The 26,322-nt window shown below is 39.2% G+C and overlaps 1 protein-coding gene across 1 annotated transcript in view; it reads left to right on the plus strand.

The window, feature by feature from the left end:
* Positions 1-19,761, plus strand: part of LOC128046593 (uncharacterized) — a 64,895-nt gene extending 45,134 nt beyond the window's left edge. The window contains 2 exon segments of the mRNA XM_052638734.1: positions 12,278-12,378; positions 18,480-19,761. Coding sequence (XP_052494694.1) covers positions 12,278-12,378; positions 18,480-18,512 — 134 coding nt within the window. The 3' untranslated portion in view covers positions 18,513-19,761.
* The last annotated feature ends 6,561 nt before the right edge of the window (positions 19,762-26,322 follow it).

Here is a 26,322-nt window from a genome sequence, read left to right on the forward strand (position 1 = left end):
ATAAATGGGGAACTTCTTAGGCAGTTTCTTAAAATTTCAAGTGTAATTTGAGTCCTCTCCTCTCATGTTCTGCTACTTTATTTTATAGTTCTTTTGCATAAATTGATAATCTAAGAGAATCTGATAAGACTTACAAGTGTGTTTTAGTTTAGGGATCAGCAAACTGTGGCCCATGGGTCAACTCCAGCTTGCTGCCTTGATTTTAGAAATTAAATTTTATTGGAACAAAGCCCTGCTTAATCATTTACATGTTGTCTGGGTGCAGAGTTAAGCAAACTGGGCAGACGCTGCATGGCCTAGAAAGCTAAAAATGTTTGCAATCTGGCCCTTACTGACTCCTGTTAAGGGTCTTTAGATAAAGAATACCTTTTTCAGTACAAATGAGATGATATTGAAGAGATTGATTTCTGCTTTAGTATAAATTATTATAAAATTTGCTATACACCTAAGTACTCGTTGAATGAATGTTGATCAGATAATTTAAGGAATTATGTATGCTTATATATAGTAAAACTATATATATATTTTTTATAGTCAGAGTCAGTTGATTCCTTCAGTTCTGCATACATGATGATTTGTAAATCAGAGATTTCACGTGTTGCTTCTGCTTTCACATGAGATTGCTTTATAAAACATACTCTTCGAAGCAGTATATATAAGCTATACCGACACAGTGCTTTGCCTAAAACATACACCTGATTTTCAAGTACAAAACCAGCATATTTATATAATTTGTAATTATTCTTTGCTAAGCAACAGAGCCAAAATTTTCTTAAATATATTACTTAGCAACCTAACTTAAGATTCATGAAAGAAGTCTTTATGTATTTATTGTTTCTTTTGCCAAGAGCATAACATAGGTCTGATTTTATTTATTAAATTATAAAGCCTGCTCATTGGTTCCTTGGTCCAGAGTCCCAGTAGTCTTTATAAGTATCATCATAGCTTATTTCACCCACGAACCTCATTCATGTTCATAGTCCCCCAGAGGATAGGGGCAGGCACCATATACCTAACAATAGGTAGAAGAATACCTAACACACACAAAATCATTCATTTCCCCTTTCTCTCTGCATATGAAAAATAGAGCTATTTTTTGTTTTATTCATTAATGTTTACTCTTTAGTATAATTATTTTTGCCCCTTTGTTACCATTCCAAAAAATATCTTACTCCTTCTCGTGCGAAGCAAGCAGTCTTCTAAAGCATGTCACTCCTGTTAGTTTGGCATCTTCACTTTGCCACTAGAGTGTCAACACCATCAATTTGATTTGGCGTCTTCAGTGTTTAAAACTCTGTATTAGTTCCTGTTGCCCTTATAAGAGCACTTCAGGAAGGCACACGTGGTCTTCTGTGATCTGCCCCCAGCATCATCTCCAGTTTTGCCAGCCCCACCCTTGTCCAGTCTTAATTTTAGGCAGGCCTGGCGTGCTGCGGTTCATGGGGTCACAAAGAGTCGGACACGACTCAGCGACTGAACTGAACTGAACTGAACTCTATTAACTATGGGAGCATGTAGTTGTCCTAACAGTGGTGTTTCATCATTTTTCTCCTTTGACCCTTTTGACTGCAGGTCTGTCTGCCTCTACTCCCCTCATCCTTCAGCTTCCCCGTCACCACCTCTAAGAAGCCTCCCTGAAACTGCCTCCTTTCAAGCTGGGTTGAATGGCCTCCTTCTGGACCTCCATAGTTCTGTGTGGATATGTATTTAGTAGTGTACTCTATAGAAATTATTTTTCATTTTTTATCTTTCTTACTAGATTGTAAGTGCTGGGAAGGCAGCTGCTGCTGCTAAGTCGCTTCAGTCGTGTCTGACTCTGTGCGACCCCATAGATGGCAGCCCACTAGGCTCCGCCATTCCTGGGATTCTCCAGGCAAGAACACTGGAGTGGGTTGCCATTTCCTTCTCCAGTGCACAAAAGTGAAAAGTGAAAGTGAAGTTGCTCAGTCGTGTCTGACTCTTCGCGACCTCATGGACTGAAGCCTGCCAGGTTCCTCTGTCCATGTAATTTTCCAGGCAAGAGTACTGGAGTGAGGTGCCGTTGCCTTCTCTGGGAGGGCAGGGCCACATCTAAATCAACTCTTTGTCCCTAGCGTACATACAGTATTCCAGGCCTGGTTGCTAACAGATTCTAACAAATCTCACCCCCAAGTACTGATGCTTTCTCTTCCCTCCTTACCCTATTTAGATTTCAAGGTTCATCATAATTAGGCTCTTGCAAACTACTTACCTCCTTTCTCCTCCCATCTCCCCCCGCCCCCAACCCCCGTCATCTATTTCCCTTGTGTCTCTCAAGGTCTGAGCCTTGGTGATAGTCTACTTATCCATCTACTTTGTACCTGCACACAAGCATCTCAACATGGCTGAAAGAACCAACTTCTTGTTTTAAATATACAGTCACTGCATTCAAATGGTCCCTAAACACTGTGACAGTCCTATTGCACTTCTCTAAATTCTTCACTTTTTCACTCTCTAGACCTGTTTTAGATCTTTTCATCTCACTTCTAAATTCTAAATCCATCCTACTTCATTGAACTCAGAGAATTAATAAAAAAAAAATTCATCTTCTTACCACCAAAACTACCATCCTCCCCCAACTGAACTCAAACTCTGAATGTCATTGGGTTACAAGTTTTAGTCCCTCTTCTCCTGCTGTGACTCTCAACCCCATTATCCTTCTCAAGGGCTCTTGTTTTCTGCAATTACTTCCTCACCTCCTATCCCCAAAAATAAAAGTTAAAAACCTTTTGTTTCATATTCCTTCACTTACTGCCCCATTTCTCTGTTCTGCTTCACAGCAGACTTTTTTTTCCTTTTAACTTTTTATTCAGACATGATAAATTCAAATCACAGAAGAGACACAGAAATACTACCAAGAAAAGCCCTGTAGTCCTCACTCAGTTACCCAAATGATTTGCCCTATCCTTTTCTCTCTCTTCATATTTTCCTTATTATTTTTACAGTTTCCAAATGGTGATTTTCTAATTTCCTTATTCTCCATTTATTAAATGCCATTCTGTTGTTAAAGGAGGAGCTTTTTCATTTTTCCCACAGTTATTTATTGATTTGCCTATTTAATATATTCAGTAGATTTTATTTTATTGTTCCAATTATCTCAGATTTGGCCAATGGGAGTCTTTTCAAGCTGGGTTCCCTATCATTTTGTCATGCCCCCATTCTGTAAGCGTTTCCATTCTGGTGTAACTTTAGATATTCCAAGCTTATCTTGTACTTTTCCTCCTCCGTCCTTTGAATCAACCATTTCTCTGCTGCTGCTGCTGCTGCTAAGTCGCTTCAGTCATGTCCGATTCTGTGCGACCCCATAGATGGCAGCCCACCAGGCTCCCCCATCCCTGGGATTCTCCAGGCAAGAACGCTGGAGTGGGTTGCCATTTCCTTCTCCAATGGGTAAAAGTAAAAAGTGAAAGTGAAGTTGCTCATTTGTGTCCGACTTGTAGCGACTCCATGGACTGCAGCCCACCAGGCTCCGCTGTCCATGGGATTCTCCAGGCAAGAGTACTGGAGTGGGTTGCCATTGCCTTCTCCAGCCATTTCTCTAGTGAGCCTTACAGTGAAGAATGGTATATAGAAAGAAAGATCTGGACCCTCAGTGTGCTACTGGGGTGTCATTGCTTCTAGGTGCCCTTAGCAGACAGAACTGATGGTAGCTTAAATTTCACCACTTCAGAGAAACTTTTCCTGAGTACTCCATCTCTGTGTGGCTGTATGTACTCCATCCTGGCACTCTGTTCAAACTTTCTGCATTATATTTATCACTTACTATTGGTTGGTTGGTTGGCTTCTTTACTGAGTGTCTTCCTCCCAGACTAGAAAATGAGTATTATGAGAACAAAGACCCTTTCACTTAGTAGAAAGTCTGATGCCTAGTAGGCATTCCGTATGTTGATGAATGGATAGAAGAATGGATGACTCCCTTGTCTTATGGCAGCTTCATCTGTGTAACAGCTTCATCTTCTCTAGTTGTGAAGACTAGGAATCTTTGGAGGGGCTCTTAGGTTTCATGAACTCTTACTAGTTAGAGACTGGAAGAAACTTTCCTTCTTCATATTCTTGATGTAAATAGTAAAGGTTTATCATCATTGTTAAGCAGCTTAATTCTCACCACCCTTCTATATTTGTTGTGCATACTGACTCTAATGTAGATTTCATAAAAACTATTTTTACAAACCCTAACTTTAAATTTCTTTAAGATGTTTATAATCATACTGTCCTTCAACCCTCCTCTTAAGTAACTTAAACCGTTTATATGTAAGACTTGCTCATGAAGATGAAGAAACCTATACTTTTGTTATTCTTGAAATGTATTAAGTCCATGCTTTACTAAATTTTTTGTTTTTCTCTCCTTCCTCACTCCTCACTCAGTGACTTTTTTAATATTACCACTTTGGTGAGTTTTTAAAATATATAATAATTTTAAAACATCAGAAGATTTTACACTAAAGAAAAATTTAAGTTTTTCTTTCTTTAAGCAAACGAATTTAAAAAATCATATTAGATAGGTTCTTACTAAGATATTACTTACAAGCTAATGAATTTTATTATATCTTGTCCCATATATATGTTTCTTGTGTGGGCTTTTTTCCCACTGTAATTTTTTAAAACTAAACTTGATGTTAGGATGTGTGTGCCGTGTGCCAAGTCGCTACAGTCATGTCTGACTCTTTGTGCCCACCAGGCTCCTCTGTCCATGGGATTCTCCAGGCAAGAATACTGGAGTGGCTTGCCATGCCCTTCTCCAGGGGATCTTCCCCATCCAGGGATTGAACCTGGGTCTACTGCATTGCAGGCAGATTCTTTTACCATCTGAGCCACCAGGATAATTGAGATTTATACAAAAGTAGGCAATATAGTTGGAGAAGGAAATGGCAACCCACTCCAGTGTTCTTGCCTGGAGAATCCCAGGGATGGGGGAGCCTAGTGGGCTGCCATCTATGGGGTCACACAGAGTCGGACACGACTGAAGCGACTTAGCAGCAACAGGCATATAGTATGGAGAATTATCATATTCCCCATGCTCAGTGTCTCCTAATATTCATGTCTTACATTAATATGTTATATTTATATAATTAATGAATCAACATGGATATGTTATTATTGAAAAACTCCATAGTTTATTCAGATTTCCTTAGTTTTCACCTGAGATCTTTTTTGTACTCTAGGATCCCATTCAGGATACCACGTTACATTTAGTTTCATATCTCCTTAGGTTTCTCTTGGCTACAGTAGTTTTTCAGACTTATTTTTGAAGACCTTGACAGTTTTGAGAAGTACTGGCTTTTTGCAGAATGTTTCTCAATTGGAATCTGCTATTTTTCATGATTAGACTGGGGTTATGGGACTTGAGAGGAAAGTCACAGAGGTAGAATGCCATTTTACTACATGATTTTAAGAATATATTATCAACATGATTTACACTATTGATGTTGACCTTGATTTTTTGGTTGAGGTAGTATTTGACACTACCTCACTAAAAAAAGTTACTTTTGTAACCCCTTATCTCCACAGTGTAGTCTTTGGAAGGAAAGTCACTATTTGTGGCCTAAGATTAAGAAGTAGTAGGGGGTCACGCCCTATCTCTTTGAGGACAGAGTATCTGAATAAATGATTGAAGCTCTTCTGCACAGATTTGTCTACGTACCCCTATTTATTTATATCAGAAAAACTCATGGATATCCACTTTATACTTCAGATTATAATTTAATACTACTTGTTTTGTTGCTCAGGTCATTTTTTTCAGCTTTAGTCATTGAGAACTCCTTCAGTTGACTCCTGTATCTCCTTGATGTATCCTCATCATCGTGGATTTTTTTGTTGTTGTTGTTTTATCTTTTTCTTGAGTACATCATTCTAACTCTATAAGATACTCCAGGCTTATCTTGTATATATCTTGCCCCATTACTAAAATAAGTATTTTCTGGTTGTTGTTTTTTTTTTAACTCAATTCTGTGATAGTATTTACTTTTGGTTTTTAATTCTAAATTAGCATGAGATATTTGCAACAATTATATTTTTATCAAAATATCATGAGTAGTCCATTTGCTTTGTGAATTTCCAGCTAGCCTGAATTTTTTTTCATTAAAGATATAATTGGGTTTAGTTGAAACCAAAATTCCTATCAAGTGATTAAAATGGTCCTCCATTGTTTACCTGACATTTATCATATTTTCAAAACTGAACTGATTACACACAAGTGGATTTTTCACATGCTTAAAGCTTAGACTTTTCATTTGTCTGCTCTTTAATTCTTTCAAGGAACATATTTTAAATACCCAACAAACGCTAGGCACAGTGCTGGGTGCTCAGAATGGAAAGACAAGACACAGCTTCATTTTTTTTTAATTTTAGTTCTTAAAAACATTGTTGGCTACCCTGGGTCTTGGTTGCTGCACTCGGGCTTTCTCTAGTTGTGGCAAGCAGGGGCTGCTCTCTTGTTGTGGAACATGGACTCTAGGGTGCAGGGGCTTCAAGAGTGCCACATGAGCTCAGTAGTTGCAGCGCACAGGCTTATCAGTTGCTCTGCGGCATGTGGAATCTTCCTGGGACCAGGGATCAAACCCATATACCCTACATTCGCAGGCAGATCCTTAACCACTGGGCCACCAGGAAAGTCCAGCTTTGTTTCTTGAGTAGTCCACAATCTGCTGGGGACATAGTTTGCTGCTGTTGTTGAGTTGCTAAGTCATGTCCAGCTCTTTGCAACCCCATGAACTGTAGCCCGCCAGGCTCCTCTGTTTATGGGATTCTCCAGGCAAGAATACTGGAATGGGTTGTCATTTCCTTCTCCAGGGGTTTCTTCCTGACCCAGGGATCAAACCCACATCTCCAGCATTGCAAGGAGATTCTTTACCACTGAGCCACCAGGGAAGCCCAGGGATATAGTTACACTTCAGCATAAGTGATATAATAAAATTAAGCTCAAGGTGAAATAGAAACCAACAGAAGAGATCAAGAATAATTTCTTGACATTTTAAAGAATAAATATTAATTAGCCAGATGAAGTAGGAGAGAATGAGTCAGGCAAGGAGGTTAAAAGAGTGAGCAAGGATGTTTTAAGAAAATGAGGAGCATGTAACTGAAAGAGTAGTACCTTCTGAAATACTGCAAGGAACTCACTGTGACTGGACCGTAAAATAAGATGGAGACAGTGATACAAGTTGAAAAGTAGGTCTCGGATCCATCATAAAGGGTCTCGTGTGCCATGTTTACATGTTACATCTGAGGGGCACTGTTGTGGGGTCCTTAAGGCATAGGAGTGAGCAGTCTCTTTGACATCACTGTGGACAGTGAACTAGAGTGGCCAAGAAACAAGGTGAGGAATCCATTTCAGTAGAGATGAAGAGAGTGGTGATAGTGACTGAGTGAAGTGGATAGATTGGAGAGAGAGAAAGGAAGTAGAACCAACACACCTTATCGACATATGGGTGTGGCGTTAAAAGAACGTAGGTAATGCTTGAAGTAATAAATAAAACAGACCTTACCTGCATATACCTGACAAGATAGTCACATACAAAAACAAGCATAATATAATTAAAACCACAACTTACATCCCTTACTGAACAGATGTTTGTGTGTCCTTTCCAAGAATTTTGAAATTTTTACTGTAGATTAATGGTCCAGTGATGATCCCTGTAAAGGAACAGTACATATAAGGAGTAAGTATACTGAATAGTCTGGTATGTCACTCTCGAGTTCTCAAAAATAGAACCAGATGTATGAACACTTTTCAAATTAGTTTTCCTCTAGTGCAGTCCTTATACCTCGTATACTGCAGCCAACTTGAGCTTTCTTGCCAGTGGGTCTAAAAATGTTTTTTTTATGTTCCTGGCAGAGTTTAGTTGATACTGTCTGTTATCTCAGATAGAAATCATAGTGATACATTTACACAGTGCATCGGTCTCACCAACTTCCCACTGTGCAAATAGCTCAATAAATGTAAGTTTGGCACTTGGAAAACCACAGATATTTTTGGCCTGCTTACATGTCGTTTTACACAAACATTTTGGCTTACTACATGTCACTGTAATATTAGTTAGAGTTTTTCTTTATATTAATGATTTGTGCCTCTGAAAGTTCCCAGTGAGCATAACTGAACCTGTCCAGTAATCTCATGAAATATCTCAACATTTCCATACCACTACTGGAAAGTGATAGTTCATTTTGGCAGATGGGAAAATTGAAATAGTGACTTAGATGTATCACCTCAAGCCTCCTTATCTGATGTCTTCCCTATATATGCTGTTTCCAAAATAACATGGTTTGAAATAAAACAAGAAGCATATTCAAATGTCAGATAACAACTTTATGTAATCGCTTAGTCATAAAGGCAGTTCCAGAAGGGGGTAGAAGACAACCAAAACAGAATATTGTAGTTTTTATAAAATGAGAGGTAAAGAAAGGACTGGAAAACAGTCCAGAAGACTCCTAGACAGTAACAGCCTGTCCTAATTGGAGTAAATCAGTAAGCTAGTAATCATTAGGTTTACTAATATCCACTGAAATACAAAATAAAATAAGAAACACAGGTCATGCCTTGGCTTGATAAGTGCTAGAAAAACAGGATTTGCCTGCATTTGTTTTGTTATATCTTTGTACTTTCTTCATAATCAGAAGAAACTTCTGAATAGGCTATACACATGGTTTCTAGCTTTTCTGACAGATTCATAGGGTCACCTGATTCATTCTTTCTCCTAACAATTCATAAGAAAATAGTATCTTTTAATAAGAAAGTTGTAATAGTATTTTTAATGAGTTGATATATGATTTATTAAATCTAATTAATTTATTCATGTCAGAAATGTAAGTATAAGTCATTTTTAACATTAAGAACTGTTCAATACAAGCTCCTGATCAACATTTTTAAAACCACTATTACAGACTACTCAGATATTACTAAGTTGTAGAATCTTCTTTGCTCTTTATATACTCAAGTCAAGACTCTTAAACATGTTTAGTAAGGAAGGTCCTGAAGATGACACCATGCTCTATTTTTTCGAGTATCTTCTGCTGCTACTGCTGCTGCTAAGTCACTTCAGTCATGTCCAACTCTGTGCAACCCCATAGACAGCAGCCCACCAGGGTCCGCCATCCCTGGGATTCTCTAGGCAAGAACACTGGAGTGGGTTGCCATTTCCTTCTCCAATGAATGAAAGTGAAAAGTGGAAGTGAAGTCTTTCAGTCGTGTCCAACTGTTAGCCACCCCATGGACTGCAGCCCACCAGGCTCCTCTGTCCATGGGATTTTCCAGGCAAGAGGACTGGAGTGGGGTGCCATCACCTTCTCCATGAGTATATTCTAGGAAATGCCTTATCCCCAAATTGAAAACTAATGCATTATCTTTATGTTGTGGCTATGGGTCCTTATGAAATCTAACTACCAGAAATCTCTCTTTCACATCCAACCCATGCCTTTCTTTACTAAGTGACACATTAAAGTTGTCAAATTCAGTTTTTAATACCGAATTTAGATTTATGGATCTATAGAAGTAATGTGAGGAAACTATAAAGCTGAGCTGTCTAATATCACTAGCCATTAGCTATGTATGGCTATTTAAATCAGAATTTAATTTAAATTTAATTTAAAACCCAGTTCTTCTGTTGCACTTGCCATATTTAAAGTGTTACACAGGGAACTCAGCCCAGTGCTCTGTGATGACCTAGAGAAGTAGGATGGAGGGGGTAAGAGGGAGGCTCACGAGGGAAGGAGCATATGTATACATATAACCAATTCATACAGTGTTGTACAGCAGAAAGTAACACAACATTGTGAAGCAGTTATATTCCAATTACAAAATTTTTTTTAATAAAGTGCTTGATAGCCATATAAAGCTAGTGGCTACCTATTGGACAGCGCAGATGTAGAACAATGCAGAGTTTAATTAGACAAAATAGTCAAGAAAGTATTGATACAAAAGACGCTTCAGTTGATAGTGACTTACACATTTATGTATAAAAATACCCATATGATGGCTTCTCAGGAGGGAAGACCATCAAACTGTTTATAAAGAGAACCTAAAATTTAATTTCATTTTGCAAAAAAAAGTGACTTAAGTTTTATAAATCTCACTTTCTTTCCTCAAATCCTACCCTCAAAGATTTACAAATACAGAACTTCTGAAGGCTGCATGTGCAGAATTGTATGTAGAGCTAGTTCAGGATTCCCAGAATTTCTCCAGTCCATCTTACACAACTCTTCCCTTCTGCACATTTGCTCACTGGCTTCTACACAAAGTGTTGACTTAGATGTTGAAGTAATGTCTTTAAACGCCACTTATATACCCCATATTTTTCTACTTTGTATAAGAAAGTGATCATTCTTAAGGAAATAGGGTCACCCATCTCTTAGTAAAAATGATAAAATATTTTTTCCACCCTCAGTTTTTTCAAAAGCAGACCCTTCTGATAAGTTCTATTTGCTAATGCTTGAGTCCAAGCTGAACCTGGGAAAGGTTAGGGTAAATCTGGAACATCTTGTGCCAGAAACTGTTGGGGGCATAGTCAAGGGACATAAATGCCAGCCTGAAAGGGGTTCCCCCTGGCCAGACCTGGGGGAAATTAAGTATATTAATGAGTTATAAATCATTTTTAAAAATAGGAATCTATTTCTAGTTCATACTGATGGTGGATGGATGGATATGAAAGAAAGGAAGACTCTTTATACTACAGTGCTGACTGATAAATTTGGATTGAATGGTGAAGTTGGAAAATCACTAGTTTGCAATCATCATAACAAAGATGGGTTTTGGGAAAGAATGATATGTAGATGCTGAATATAAGCTTGAAGTTTTGACAAGAAACAGGATGTTTTGTTGTTCAGTCACTCAGTCATGTCCCAACCCCATGGACTGCAGCACGCCAGGCTCCCCTGTCCTTCATTGTTTTCTGGAATTTGCTGAAACTTACTTCCATTGAGTCTATGATGCCATCCAACCATTTCATCCTCTGTCGCCCCCTTCTCCTGCCCTCAATCTTTCTCAGCATCAGAGTCTTTCAGTGAATTGGATCTTCGCGTCAGTTGGCCAGAGGATTAGAGCTTCAGCATCAGTCCTTCCAATGAATATTCAGGGTTGATTTCCTTTAGGATTGACTAATTTCATCTCCTTGCTGTCCAGGGGACTCTCAAGAGTCTTCTCCAGCACCACAGTTCAAATGCATCAGTTCTTCAACACTCAGTCTTCTTTATGGTCCAGCTCTCACATCCATACATGACTGTTGGAAAAACCATAGCTTTGACTATACGGACCTTTATCAGGAAAGTGATGTCTCTGCTTTTTAATACACTAAGTTTGTCATAGCTTTTCTTCCAAGGAGCAAGCATTTTTTAATTTCATGGCTGCATTCACAGATTGGAGTGATTTTGGAGCCCAAGAAAATAAAGTTGTCACTGTTTCCGTTTTTTTCCCCATCTATTTGCCATGAAGTGATGGGACCGGATGCCATGATCTTAGTTTTTTGAATGTTGAGTTTAAGCCAGCTTTTTCATTCCTCTTTCACCTCCATCAAGAGGCTCTTATGTTTCTCTTCGCTTTCTGCCATAAGGTGGTGTCATTTCATAGCCTTAATTGTCTCACCACTTCTTAGTTACAGGAGGAAAATAACTGTAAAAATGGAAAAAACAGAGACAGATGGGCCTTTGGATGTGATAACCTTGAGATATATTCAACATCAACGTATATTCAACATTATGTCATATTTGCATGTAAGAGGGAGGTATAATCTGAATTTAATCAGAGAACATCAGGCCAAGTCAAAATGGAAAGCATTCTATTAAAAAGAGGGGGCTCTGTTCTTAAAAATATCAGTGTCATTGATGAGTAGGGAGAAGAAGGCAAGGGGGAAAGCTAATGAATTATCCCAGATTATTGGAAATTAAAGAGATATGACATCTTAATGATAATCTTAAATATAGGACTAGATATCTGGACTAGAACTGAAAAAAATGATGAAAAGGACATAAGTGGTACAGTTGCGAAGATTGGAAATGGATGGTAGATCAGATAAAAAGTATTATATTGATGTTAAATTTCCTAAATTTGTAACTATACTATGAATATCTTTGTTCTTAGGAAATACACGGTGATTTCCTAAGGGTAAAGGGGCATGAAGTCTGTAATTTGATCTCAGATGGTTCAAGAAAATAATTGTGTTTGTACAGAAAGAATACACTATCAAAGGCTACAAAGCGGTTCTCTTTGCAACTTTCCCATAAATTTGATAAATTTCAAATTCAAGATTTTTTAATTCTATTCAATGTTCTCTAGCCCTTTCTAAGGCACAAAATGACGTGATGATAATGAAGATGCAATCAGAGAGACTTTCAAAAGAGTATGACCGGCTCCTGAGAGAACACTCAGGACTTCAGGTAGGTGACATCCACTTTATGAGCCTCAGCTTTTAAAAAATAATTACTTAAGTCAATTATTTGGGCTGTTCACCTTCCCAAGTCAAGGTGTTTTTAATTCTGACTTTGCTAAATGATTAAGCCAATTTTTACTTGGAGGCTTAAGACTGGGACATCAATATGCAAGATAATCATGACATAGAGATGTACAGCATGCTAACTTACAGCACTCTTGTTGCGGTGATGTTTTAAGCAAAAGAATTGAGCAACATTGAAAAAAAGGCTGGTCCTGAAATAATTTAGTTTTGACATTTGGCATGTTTGCCATATGCATGTCAAAATACAACCAAAAATCGAAGGCCTACATCACACTACTCTTCTGTCCTGATGTTTTAAACAAACCCTTTAGGACAAACCCTGAAGCATTCAAATATATGTTTTTCCTCCAGAGTTGAGTTGAAAGATGGAAATAGGGAAAACCGTTTTGTCATTGAAGTCACAAAGTTGGGGCCATAATTTTCTTTCTCTTCCCCTTCACTTCAGCAAGAGCCAGTTCCCTACCTTCTCCCATGGAATGGGCTTGTCTTCCTTCCCTCTTGGGCTACCAGGTCATAACCTGAATTGATTTGCCAGCCCACCCATTCCAGAGGCAACCCTGGCTTTCCTAGTTCCTCCCAAAATGGACTGTCTCTGCTCTTCTGCTTTCAGGTTGGTCTTTTCCTTAGAATTTGGTAGCGTTTGTGGCCTTCAGTCGAGGCTTTTTAGCAATTACAGCTCTACACTTATTTCACTGTACAAGAAACCTTAGTCCCAAGACTCATTTCCCTGCTTGTCAGTGGTCACTGTATCTTCAAGGTCTAACAACGTGCCTGGTACAAGACAAGCAAGCACTCTACTCATAGGCCTTGGTGTCGGACAACTGGAATAACTCTCATGCTAGCTTTGTGATCCCAAGCAGTTTATGTCACCCTTCTGGGGCTCACTTCTCTTCATCTGTAGAATCAGAACAATAATAGCACCTGGCTCACCAGCTTGTTGGGAGGATTAAAGAAAATGTGTAGGCCACTTAGCATTGTACCTGGCCAGTAAACACCCAAGGAATGAGAGCTTTTACCATAATTATCACCATTATCGATATTAATTCCTCTGTAGAAATTTTCTTGAAATAATGAACTACTCTTATCCAGGCACTCTGGTCTTGATTAGAGCCAGTCAAGAGAAGGTCCAAAGCACATTGGCAATCTGTTATTCCCAGCCGAGTTGCATGTTTAACTAACCTACTTTGACAATAGGACAGCCAGAGACAGATAGATACCTTATGTGCTCCAGACCCAGGACACCCAAAGCTCAGTTCACAGGGTCTGGAGAAACCAGTTATATTTTCAGCAAGACCACCCTTTCCCCATCTCTAAAACAGAGGTCCTGAAATTGTTGGCTTCATCATGGCATAATGAGATGAGAATTATTCCTTTGCATCCTTCAAGATCCTCCATGGAAAGTGGAGAACCACTTTAGAAGCCTCTCGCCTGGAAAAAGAGCTTTTTCACCTTCCCATGTGTGAGGTCAGAGTATAGGCAATAAGGATGAGTACCTTACACCAGTGGACTCTGCCTAGGTGTCAGAAACATTTAGATCCCTAGATGGAGAAGCAGCAGGAAGACTCCTTCATTGCTGAATATCCCATTGTGGCAGCAGCCAATGATTCTCTTAATCCCTAAAAAATATATGTTACTGAGAGTCACTCAACCCATCGTGATTATCTCGGTCATGAAGCTCTTTTTTGTACAATTCTTCTGTGTATTCTTGCCACCTCATCTTAATATCTTTTGCTTCTGTTAGGTCCATACCACTTCTGTCCTTTATTGAGCCCATCTTTGCATGAAATGTTCCTTGGTATCTCTAATTTTCTTGAAGAGATCTCTAGTCTTTCCCATTCTATTGTTTTCCTCTATTTCTTTGCATTGATCTCTGAGGAAGGCTTTCTTATCTCTCCTTGCTATTCTTTGGAACTCTGCATTCAGATGCTTATATCTTTCCTTTTCTCCTTCACCTTTCACATCTTTTCTTTTCTCAGCTATTTGTAAGGCCTCCTCAGACAACCATTGCATTTCTTTTTCTTGGGGATGGTTTTGATCACAGCCTCTGAGTTATGAACCTCCATCCATAGTTCTTCAGGAACTGTCTTATCAGATTTAATCCCATGATTCTATTTGTCACTTCCACTAAATAATCATAAGGGATTTGATTTAGGTCATACCTGAATGGTCTAGTGGTTTTCCCTACTTTCTTCAATTTCAGTCTGAATTTGGCAATAAGAAGTTCGTGATCTGAGCCACAGTCAGCTCCCGGTCTTGTTTTTGCTGACTTATAGAGCTTCTCCATCTTTGGCTGCAAAGAGTATAATCAATCTGATTTCGGTGTTGACCATCTGGTGATGTCCATGTGTAGAGTCTTCTCTTGTGTTGTTGGAAGAGGGTGTTTGCTATGACCAGTGCGTTCTCTTGGCAAAACTCTGTTAGACCTTGCCCTGCTTCATTCCATACTCCAAGGCCAAATTTGCCTGTTAATCTAGGTATCTCTTAACTTCCTACTTTTGCATTCCAGTCCCCTATAATGAAAAGGGCATCCTTTTTTGGTATTAGTTCCAGAAGGTCTTGTAGATCTTCATAGAACCGTTCAACTTCAGCTTCTTCAGCATTACTGGTTGGGGCATAGACTTGGATTACTGTGATATTGAGTGGTTTGCCTTGGATACAAACAGAGATCGTTCTGTTCTTTTTGAGATTGCATCCAAGTACTGCATTTCAGACTCTTTTCTTGACTGTGGTGGCTTTTGGAATCAACAAACTAAAATGGATTGGTTGGGTGAATTTAACTCAGATGACCATTATATCTACTGCTGTAGGGAAGTTATTTCTTAATTGGACACATTTTTTTCCCATTCACCTATACTTAACCCCTCATTATCCAATATGAGAGCCTGAATAATACTCTGAGATTTAGGTGTCATTATATGAGAACTATTTTCTTAAAAGTCACTCTTACACTTTGATATTCACTGTCTGAACCTACTTGAGAAGCAAAAGATTGCTCTAGACCAGCCACAGTAAAAAGCTGTGCCAAATTGTCCTTCATGAATTTTACTTCTGTTGTCAGACCAACCTCAATAATTGAATTACATCATAAAGTTCATTGGGAAACAACTTTTCAGTTTTATATACTTGATTTATTTTAAATAAAATAATTTTAAAATAAAGGACTGTTAAAATATTAATGATGAGAGAGGGGAAAACTGGTTTCTCTATTGTAGACAGATCCCACTTTATATCTTTTAAATCCCTTTGAATTTCCCCATCCAATCCGCTCCCTGTTATGGTGGTAGTGGTGGTTTAGTCGCTAAGTCGTGACCAGCTCTTGCAATCCCATGGACTGTAGCCTGCCAGGTTCCTCTGTCCATAGGATTTCCCAGGCAAGAATACTGGAGTGGGTTGCCATTTCCTTCTTCAGGGGATCTCCCCAACCCAGGGATTAAACCCATGTCTCCTGCATTGGAAGTGGATTCTTTACCACTGAGCTATCCCTGTTATAGGCACTAAATTAAAAAAAATAGAAAACAGTCCCTTGGAAATATGTATTAATAGTCTTTGCCATTCCTTGTTTGCTCTGACACTCTTCTGGAAAAGAAAACACAGAACATACAGGGTCATTGGCAGCACAGACCTGTCAGCACTAGCCACTTTTAAAATTTCATTTGGAAAATCATCCTTCGCTTAAGGGACTTGTCAGAGTAGCAGCTCCATTAAAGCTGTGTCTTTTTCTAAAATAAGATACGTGTAAAAACACAAAGGAAACCTTGTTATTCAGATACCTCCTCTAATGCTGTCTTCTGACTTGTCCTGAAGTTAATGTTGCTGAAGTTGTTTTGAAAGCATGAATGCTCAGTACAAAAGAGAGCTTGATAGTTTCCTCAGTGCAGCCACACAACTCTGTTGTTGGTGATATTTTTTTCTTAGTGCAGAAAATGATCTCTTATGGTTAATGTCTGTCCCATTTTCCTGCAGTTTAAATGATGTATTATAGTCATCTTATGATCAGCAAAGGGTATAAGCCAGTATAAGCCAGAACTGAGAAGCCAGTTCTATTGGCTAATATCAGAAGAACAAAAAAAAGGCCACCTACGTGGGTTTTTCGGTTCCCTTCATTCTTTCTTTGCCAGAACCATTTTGATATTCGTCTTCTGAACCCACTTGAGAAGCACAAGATTGCTCTAGACTAGCCACAGTAAAAAGCTCTGCCAAATTGTCCTTCATGAATTTTACTTCTGATGTCAGACCAACTTCAATAATTGAATTACATCATAAAGTTTCTTAGGGAAACTAAACTTTTTAGTTTTATATACTTTATTTACTTTAGATAAAATAGATCATGATATAAAGAACTGTTAAAATATTAAGGAAACAGATGGAAGAAGGGAAACCTGTTTCTCTGTTTAAACAAATGTCACTTTATATCTTTTAAACCTCTTTGGATTTCCCCATCTGATCCCCTCCCTGTTATAGGCACTAAATAAATATTAGAAAACAGTACCTTCAAAACATGTAGTCTTTGCTTTTCCTTGTTTGCCCTGACTATCTTCTAGAAAACCGAAAAAAAGCACAGAGTGTACTCAGGTTGATAGCACAGACTTGTCAACACTAGCCACTTTTAAAGTTTCATTTTGGAAAATCACCCTTCGCTTAAGGGACTCATCAGGGTAGCAGCTCCATTAAAGCTACGATTTTTATCAAAAGTGGTAAGATATATGTGAACACATAAGAGCTACACCTTGTTAACAGTTCAGATGCCTGCTCTAATGCTGTCCTCTGATTCAGTTGCTTTAAGTTAATGTTACTAAAGTTGCCCAGATGAAAGTAAGAATGCTTAGCCCAAAAGAGAGCTTGATAGCTTCTCTGTTGCAGCAGTAACCACACACCTCCATTGTTTGTTTTATTTTTCTCAATAAAATGATCTCTTACAGTTAATTTATATCCCATTTTCCTCCAGTTTTAAATGATGTATTATAGTCGTCTTATGATCAGCAAAGAGTATAATTTGAGAAGCCAGTTCTATTGGCAAATGTCAGAAGAACAACAAAAAAGCCACCCATATGGATTTTTTTGTTTCCTTCATTCTTTCTTTGCCAAAAATCTTAAATAGGTTTGCAAGAGGGGAATTTCAGAAATTTTGTTTTCCTTGTATAACCTGTGAAATGAAAGCAAAATAGATTAAAGCAAGGGAAAAGATTAATTTAACAAGAGTTTTATTTCTTTTCCTTTTAAACACTTTTTCAAGTAAAACTACACATTTTGTAGTTTTTTTAAATATGAGACTTTGTATTTTCATTCGATTATCCTTGTAATTAATAGCTATACACAGAAAAGAGAATGATTTTATTTTTTTAATTTATTTTAATTGGGGGTTAGTTATTTTACAATATTGTGGTGGTTTTTGCCATACATTGACATGAATCAGCCATGGGTGTACGTGTGTCCCCCATCCTGAACCCCCTCCCACCGCCCTCCCGATCCCATCCCTCTGGGTTGTCCCAGTGCACCAGCTTTGAGTGCCCTGCTTCATGCATCAAACTTGGACTGGTCATGTATTTCACATATGGTAACATACATACAATGCTGTTCTTTCAAATCATCCCATCCTCACCTTCTCCCACAGAGTCCAAAAGTTTGTTCTTTACATCTGTGTCTCTTCTGCTATCTTGCATATAAGGTCATCATTACCATCTTTCTAAATTCCGTATATTTATAGTAATAAACTGTATTGGTATTTTTCTTTCTGACTTACTTCACTCTGTGTAATAGGCTCCAGTTTCATCCACCTCTTTAGAACTGACTCAAATGCATCCTTTTTTATACCTGAGTAATATTCCTGTGTATGTGTACCACAACTTACCTATCCATCCATCTGCCGATGGATATCTAGGTTGCTTCCATGCCATGCGACCCAGCAATCCCACTGCTGGGCATACACACTGAGGAAACCAGAACTGAAAGAATGTTTTTTAAAAGTCCTTGTCATATTTATGAATCTGTTTCTCTAACTACCCAAGTCATGTTTTTTTCTTACAGGATCGTGCAGGGAAAGACAAGAAATGCCTGTGAACTTTATGAAAGAAGATTGTGAATATACCATGTCAAGAAGAAAAATTTGTTATCATGTTAGCCTCTAGAAAACTTAAAATTCAGTTCATAAAAACCTACTATGACAGCCATTATTTTTTAAATGCCATACACATGGACTTATCATAATGGCATTATCACAGTATTGATGATGTTTCAGATATATTGTAAAGCCTGTATTCCAGCTCTTAAATAAAATATAAGCATGTTAAACACTTTATTTAGATGCTGATAGTAACACTGGTGTGTGGTGGCTGAAAGAGTGAAACATGAAAACAGTGACCATAAGTGCTGCTTTTTAAGCCTGATGGTACTAGTTAACTCTCTTAAGACAGCTGTATTGATAATTATATTTTCAGTATTGTGATTCTGCACCTGTTAAACTATTTTTGTTGACATTTATGTTAATAACACATAATTAGTAGGCATTCTGCTTTTTTAATGTTCATCTGGGAATGGAGTTTACATCTATTTGTATAACTGCCATAGCACTGAACTGAAATAATTTTACAACAATGTGGAGTTCTTGAGATAGAAAGTTTATGTATAATGTATCCAAAAAGTAATGTTTCCCATTGCTGTGAGAGTTGCTAATTATACAGATATTACCTCATATATACACACACTGGTGTCACAATTTCTCTGAGATGTTTCTATATTCTGAAAGCTACATATTAAATACTATTTTCCATTCATATATTCATTTAGTTTCCTTTAGGAGAGGATGATTGTTATGTTAATGTGATTTAGGTTGCTCCAGTGTTTAGACTTGAAAGCTATCTTCCTTGTTTCTTAAAGACCTAGATATAAAAGAAAATGGAAAATAATTACTGGAGTCTTACTTCCCTGATGTTTGTTTTATCCTTTATTATGATCATTTTAGCACCAACTTCATGCATAATTAATTTTTTTCATTGTAACGTGGCAAGTACATGAGAAATGAGCAAGTACATAAGAAAAATTTTATTTCAGATAAAAGGAGTCACTGCTAGAAAACAGACATGTAGGAGACATTTAACAGAGTAAGAAATGGGAGTTAGGCCATATGGGCTGACAGAACCATAAATAACAAGGCAAGGGAATGCTGACAAGAGGAGAGAACTGAACAAGTAGCAACTTAAAAATACCAAAGTGCCAGCCTACCAGAGTGAGATACAGATTCTGAGTATTTATGATCCTGGCCTGGTCAGCAAATCAAGTCTAATGACAGAATAGCATACAGAAAAACAGAAATTACACCGCTTTAGAACTGACAGAACCAAATAATAATCCTATTCTCACCACTAATTTAGCACAGATAAATCAAACTTGCTAGATTTCCATTTCCTCATCTCTGAAATGGGAATCATAACATTTAGGTCGGGATTAATATATAAATTGAGATAACACAGTGATTCCCAAAAGTTGTGCAGACTGTACAGCAAAGGGAAAGACCAGGTGCTCTTTGAAGAGCATAAGGATTTGAAAGATTCCCAGAAAGCACTTTATACGGTCAGGTAGTCTTAGTCCTTATCTCAGTCATACAGGTCTCCAAACAGTCCTCAAAAGTGTACGCAGTTTTCCCAAGTTAACATGAGTAGTTAGATCCAGGGCTAGGATTTGAGTCTAGAATTTAGGTGTCCTGGTTCCCCAGGTATTACTCCAGTTTTTATACACAAATTAGCTATAATTTGCTAAATAAAATACTGCCATGTACTAACCAAGGTTTGGATCGTGGAGTCTGGCTCCCAAGTGTGTCTGTTTTACACCACGCTGAAGGCCTCAGTGAGGGTGTTTAGCAAATCCTATTATAAATAAACACAGACCTAGTTGAATTGCAAGTTCCTCCTGTCAGTAATGACTTCCTTATATCTTAGGCTGTATTATAGGTTCAGACAGAAGGGTTACACTTGCCCTTTTCTATCAGTTACGAGTTTTGTCAGATTCTCTCCCTACTTGCAAATGTATCTTGAACTTCCAGGTTATAGAAAGTCACACTTAAAAAGCTCTAGCTGAGGGACTTCCCTGACGGTCCAGTGGTTAAGACTCTGCACTTCCAATGCAAAGAGCATGGGTTTGAGCCCTGATGTGGGTTTAATTCCCACATGCCACTCAGTGTGACCAAAAAAGAAAAAAGTTCTAGCTGAGCATCTAGAATTCGGCATTAGTCATCTTCATTGCTTGTCTGACTCTATATTGGGCCCCTGTCCTGGTAACTAGATTACTAGGAACGCCCATCTAGAGCCCGGAATTTAACTGCTTCCTATCGTGCTGTCTTGATGCCACCAACCTGCCTGGATCTGTAAACTCCCACGCTGCAGTCCCGGTGGGGCTCTGCCGAGAGCCTTGCCTCCTCAGACCGCACAGCTATAGCCTCCTAGATGCACCTGCTCCCATTTTCCTGCACCACCTCTGTGGCTTGGTCTGGTTCTGCATTCCCATCCAGTTCATTGCCTTCTCTGTCCCTCGCATCTGCATACCACCAGAGCTGAATGGCCATGCCTGGTCCAACCAACATGTGTGGCACCATGTGTTTGAGGACCCATGAGGCAGTGTATAAATACAGCGGGCTTTTTATGCCTTGCTCATGTCTAGAATGAGTTATCTGAAGTCCATGAAGCCCTTTTGAATTTCTTTTATTCTTCAGCGTACCCTTCCTAGAGTTCCTGACCCCCACTAATGAGAATTCAATTTGCTTTTTGTTTTAGCATTCCTTAAATCAGTTAACTGAGGCTTCCCAAGTGGCTCAGTGGTAAAGAATCTGCCTGAAACGCAGGAGACTTGGGCTGAGACATGGGCAGGAGACATCTTCATGGGCCGGGAAGATCCCCTGGAGAAGGAAATGACAACCCACCGCAGTATTCTTGCCTGAAAAATCCACGGACAGAGGATCCTGGCAAGCTACAGGCCATGGGGTCACAGAAGAGTCAATCGCACATGGCCTGGTGACTAATAACAATTTACTGCATTTTATTATTTAATAGTTCAGCTCTGGTGATATGTAGATGGGAGGGACCGCCCATCTCTTTCCTACTCAAAGAGTCTCATCATGCCTGCCATTTACATTTGGATCATGATTTTAAATTACATCCTCTACTTTCTCTGCAGTCCAGCTTTTTACATTTAACTTAACCGTTATTAGTCCATCAGCAGCATGCAGTGTGCCCCAACAATATCTGTGCATTTTACACAGGAAAAATTTACAAGGGAAGTAGACTTCTGGTCTCTCCTTTTTTATCTTTATTGTGACTTTCACCACAAGAAGGACGAAGCACACAGACAAGAGCATTCAGTTACCCCTTGTGTGCGCACACACACAACATAAGAGCTTGACTTCTGATTGTGACAAAATTAGGAGACTAAAATTCCTACAGGGTTTTTTGTTCTTCGTGGTCACCGGTGTTCTAAATTTGAGCAAAGAACATATTTGAAGTTTTGGCTTTGCTCCCTAAGCCAGATGCATTCCTGGTCAACCAGGTTTCTCCATACTGTATTATCACTTTGTTCCTCCTGAAGCAACACCCATGATAAAGAATTTCATTCTCATTCTTAGTGCACTGATGACTTCCTGCCACATCTCAGCCAAGGGCTTCCTGAAATAACACTCTACAAGGATTTACTTCCTGAAAGCTTTTTTTGTTTTTAAGTTTTTTTTTTCTCTTGAAACAAAACTGGCACACAACATAGAAAACAGACAAAAATACAGTTCTGGTAATGCTCTTACATACAAATATTTATATATATATACAAATATTTGCAAAAATGAAATCATACCATACTATTTTGTGACCTGGTTTTATTCCTCCACATCAATATATATTTTTCTACAGCAGGATCTCCAATAGGGTGTATAAACATCACCCATCACCTGATGGGTCAGGGTTTTTTCAAGTTACATATTGTCGTACCTATATGCCCCGTTCACTGCTAACTACACCATTGAGAATTACCCACCCAAGCAACAGGACTGTGCCATAACCACCCGTTATGTGAGGACAAAAAGGAGAGGAAAGCCACTGTCCTGCGACAAAGAGCATGTGACTCATCCCCTGTTGTGAGACATTTGATGAGAAATGTTTCTGTAGGCAGAAAATGCTCTACAAGCAGACAAGCATAATTATTATATGCATAAATCACCTGAAAACAAATCCCACTTTGACTCCTAGTTTATTCATTTTTAAAGTGAAAGACTACCTCACCACCTGGGGTGGCTCAGGGTAAGAACCTGCCTGCGATGCACGAGAGCACCTCCAATCCAGGAGACACAGGCTGTATTCCTGGATTGGGGAAAGATTCTGGAGAAGGAAATGGCAGCTCATTCCAGTATTCTTTCCTGGGAAATCCCATGGACAGAGGAGCCTGGTGGGCTACAGTCCATGGAGTCACAAAGAGACAGGACTGAGCAACTAAACCACCACCAAGAGTCTACCTCAGGGACTTAGAGGATTAGATGAAGTAAAACAACTTCTTCTGGAAGAAAGTGACTCTGAATGTTACACAGAAACTGGTACCCAGTGGAAATTTGCCCTTGTGAAGAAAAGAAGAAGAGAGAAGGAAGGAAGAGAGAAAGGAAAGAAAGAGAAAGGGGGAAAGGAGAGGAAGAAAAGGGAGGGAGAGAGGGAATGGGAGGGAAGGAAAGAGAATGCGAAGGAAGGAGAGAAAGAAAGGGAGAAAAAGATAATCTGAAAGGAGAATTTATAAATATGCTTTAAAAGTGGACCCCCTAGTTCTACACAATGAAAATGCACCATAAGGCAGTTTCCAAGAACTTTTTCCTGACAGCTCTGGGTTGTCATTCTCCTGCGAGCTCTTCTCCTGCCCCAGGCAAAGCCCAGCCTCTGATTTGCATGGAAATGCAATAAATGTTTATTTGAATTTAATTCTATTTCTAATGTATCAGATTCTCTTCAGATAATTCTTCCCATCCCCTGTCTTTAGCGTATATCCTATTGTTTGAAGATTACAACAAAATTAATTACAATTTTGACCAACTGTCTTAATACATCCCTGTTCCAGACCAGTGACATATTTCCCTTCAAATCCCATTGGCAGATTTGATCTTGTGGAAGGGCCTGGGTCTGGGATGTTTTAGTAGCCACTTGAACCTTTATTGCCACTCTTATTTTTCCTTTCATGATGATGAAAATATATATGCGCACTTGTGCATGTGTGATATTTCTCACTCTTCGAAAAATAAGAGAGAGGCAAGGGTAGGGCCACATCTACAGTCGGTGGGGCATGGGGTTGCCCAGAGCAGATAAAATTTGTGGAAATCTCTGTAAGAAAAACAATATAAAATTACCAAAGCAAAATTAGGTTTGAACATGAGAATTCTTCAGAATAAGAACAAAAATGACAAGTTGCTAGAGCCTTGGAGTCCCAGCTCCCTTTCTACTAAGTTCTCCCTGGGCGATTTATCAGGAATGCTTCTTGGCTGCACTCGACCACTCCAGTATTCCAAGGGTACCTACGTCAGGTGAGAGGCCCAAAGCTTAAACTTCATTAACTCGTACCTATCTACCTCTAGGTGGTCAAGTGGCTAAGACTTCATGCTCCCAATACAAGGGACTTGGGTTCAATCCCTAAAAGGAAACTAGATAGGTCCCACATGCCACAACTAAACAACAACAAAATTTCACATGCCGCAACTAAGATCCAAGATCCCTCATGCCCTAAGCTAAGGGATCTGGCACAGCCAAGTAAGTAAATATTTAAATAAGTGAATCTGCCTCTAGGCAAGAAATGAGAGGGAAAAGTTAATGTAATCAACTTTTTCAAAATTTAGTGGAACATGCATCACAATCGCTGTTTTACTTCATAATATGTATATTAGTTTCCCAGGGCTGCTGCCATACATTATCACAAATGTTGCTCATAACAAGTGTATTCTGTTAAGATTCTGGGGGATTAGAAGTCTGCAATGATGGTTCAGTTCAGTCACTCAGTTATGTCCAACTCTTTGCAACCCCGTGGACTGTAGCACACCAGGCCTCCCTGTCCATCACCAACTCCTGGAGTTCACTCAAACTCATGTCCATTGAATCGGTGATGCCATCCAGCTATCTCATCCTTTGTTGTCCCCTTCTCCTCTTGCCTTCAATCTTTCCCAGCATCAGGGTCTTTTCCAATGAATAAGTTCTTCTCATCAGGTGGCCAAAGTATTGGAGTTTCAGCTTCAACATCAGTCCTTCCAGTGAATATTCAGGACTGATTTCCTTTAGGATGGACTGGTTGGATCTTCTTGCAGTCCAAGGGACTCTCAAGAGTCTTCTCCAACACCACAGTTCAAAAACATCAATTCTTCGGTGCTTAGCTTTCTTCACAGTCCAACTCTCACATCCATACATGACCAATGGAAAAACCATAGCCTTGACTAGACGGACCTTTGTTGGCAAAGTAATGTCTCTGCTTTTTAATATGCTGTCTAGGTTGGTCATAACTTTTCTTCCAAGTGTGAGGGAGCTAAAATCCAAATATCAGCAGGAGCGAGTTCCTTCTGGAAGCTCTAGTGGATGACCTCTTTCCCACCTTTTCGAGCTCTGCACTTGTCTGGCCCCATTCTATCCTCAGAGCCGGTTACGGCCAGTGGAGTCCTCATGTCATGTTGCACTCTGACATTGGTCTTCTGCTTCCCCCTTTTACATTTAAGGACTCTTGTGGTTACATGGCAGAGAAGGCAATGGCAACCCACTCCAGTACTCTTGCCTGGAAAATCCCATGGATGGAGGAGCCTGGTGGGCTACATGGGGTCGCTAAGAGTCTGACACGACTGAGTGACTTCACTTTTACTTTTCACTGTCATGCATTGGAGAAGGAAATGCCAACCCACTCCAGTGTTCTTGCCTGGAGAATCCCAGGGACAGGGGAGCGTGGCAGGCTGCTGTCTATGGGGTCACACAGAGTCGGACACGACTGAAGCAACTTAGCAGCAGCAGTGGTTACATGGTGTCCTACCCAGAGAAGCCAGGATAATCTTGATCTTAAAGGCAATTGATTTGTTTACCATCTTCTTTTGATTTAATTCTACCTGCTACCTTAATTCCTCTTTGCCACATAATTTAACACACTTAACAGTTTATGAGGATTAGAATATGGTCATCTTTAGGGGAGGGGGGTGTTATTTTTCTATCTGAGCTCCCCTCGTGGCTCAAATGATAAAGAATCTGCCTGCAATGCAGGAGACCTGGGTTCGACCTTGAGACAGGAAAAACCCGTGGAGAAGAGAATAACTACCCACACCAATATTCTTGCCTGGAGAATTCCATGGACAGAGCAGTCTGGCAGCCTACAGTTCATGGGATTGCAAGAGTCAGACATGACAGAGTGGCTAACACTTTCACTTCACTTTATTGTTCTAACTACCACAGTGAGGAAACTATGTGAATGCCAAGTACTTTTGAAAGTGTGATTTGTAATCAGATACCCTTAACATTGTATTAGTTCTTAGTGTGGAGAATTTGGTGGGGTGTGGGAGGGGTGCTGGAGTATAGAGGGAATTTTATTTTTTTAATTGAAGTATTAGTTGATTTACAATGTGTAAATAAATGTGTAGTTTCAGGTATATAGCAAAGTGACTCAGTTATACATACATATTTTTCAGATTCTTTTCCCTTATAAGATTATTGTAAAATACTGTGTATAGTTCCCGGGAGAATTTGTACTTTTAATTAGACTATGAGGCGCAGTTGTACATTTCAAAACTGAAACAGAGCAGGACCCAAGCTCACCATGCCCAGAGCCTCCTGCCTTTGGTTTTCCCTAATGAAGGCAGTTGCAAAATTTTGTCAACACTAGAAGATATCAGATGCAGGAT

The sequence above is a fragment of the Budorcas taxicolor genome, chromosome 4, assembly GCF_023091745.1.
Source record: "Budorcas taxicolor isolate Tak-1 chromosome 4, Takin1.1, whole genome shotgun sequence".
NCBI lineage: Eukaryota > Metazoa > Chordata > Mammalia > Artiodactyla > Bovidae > Budorcas > Budorcas taxicolor.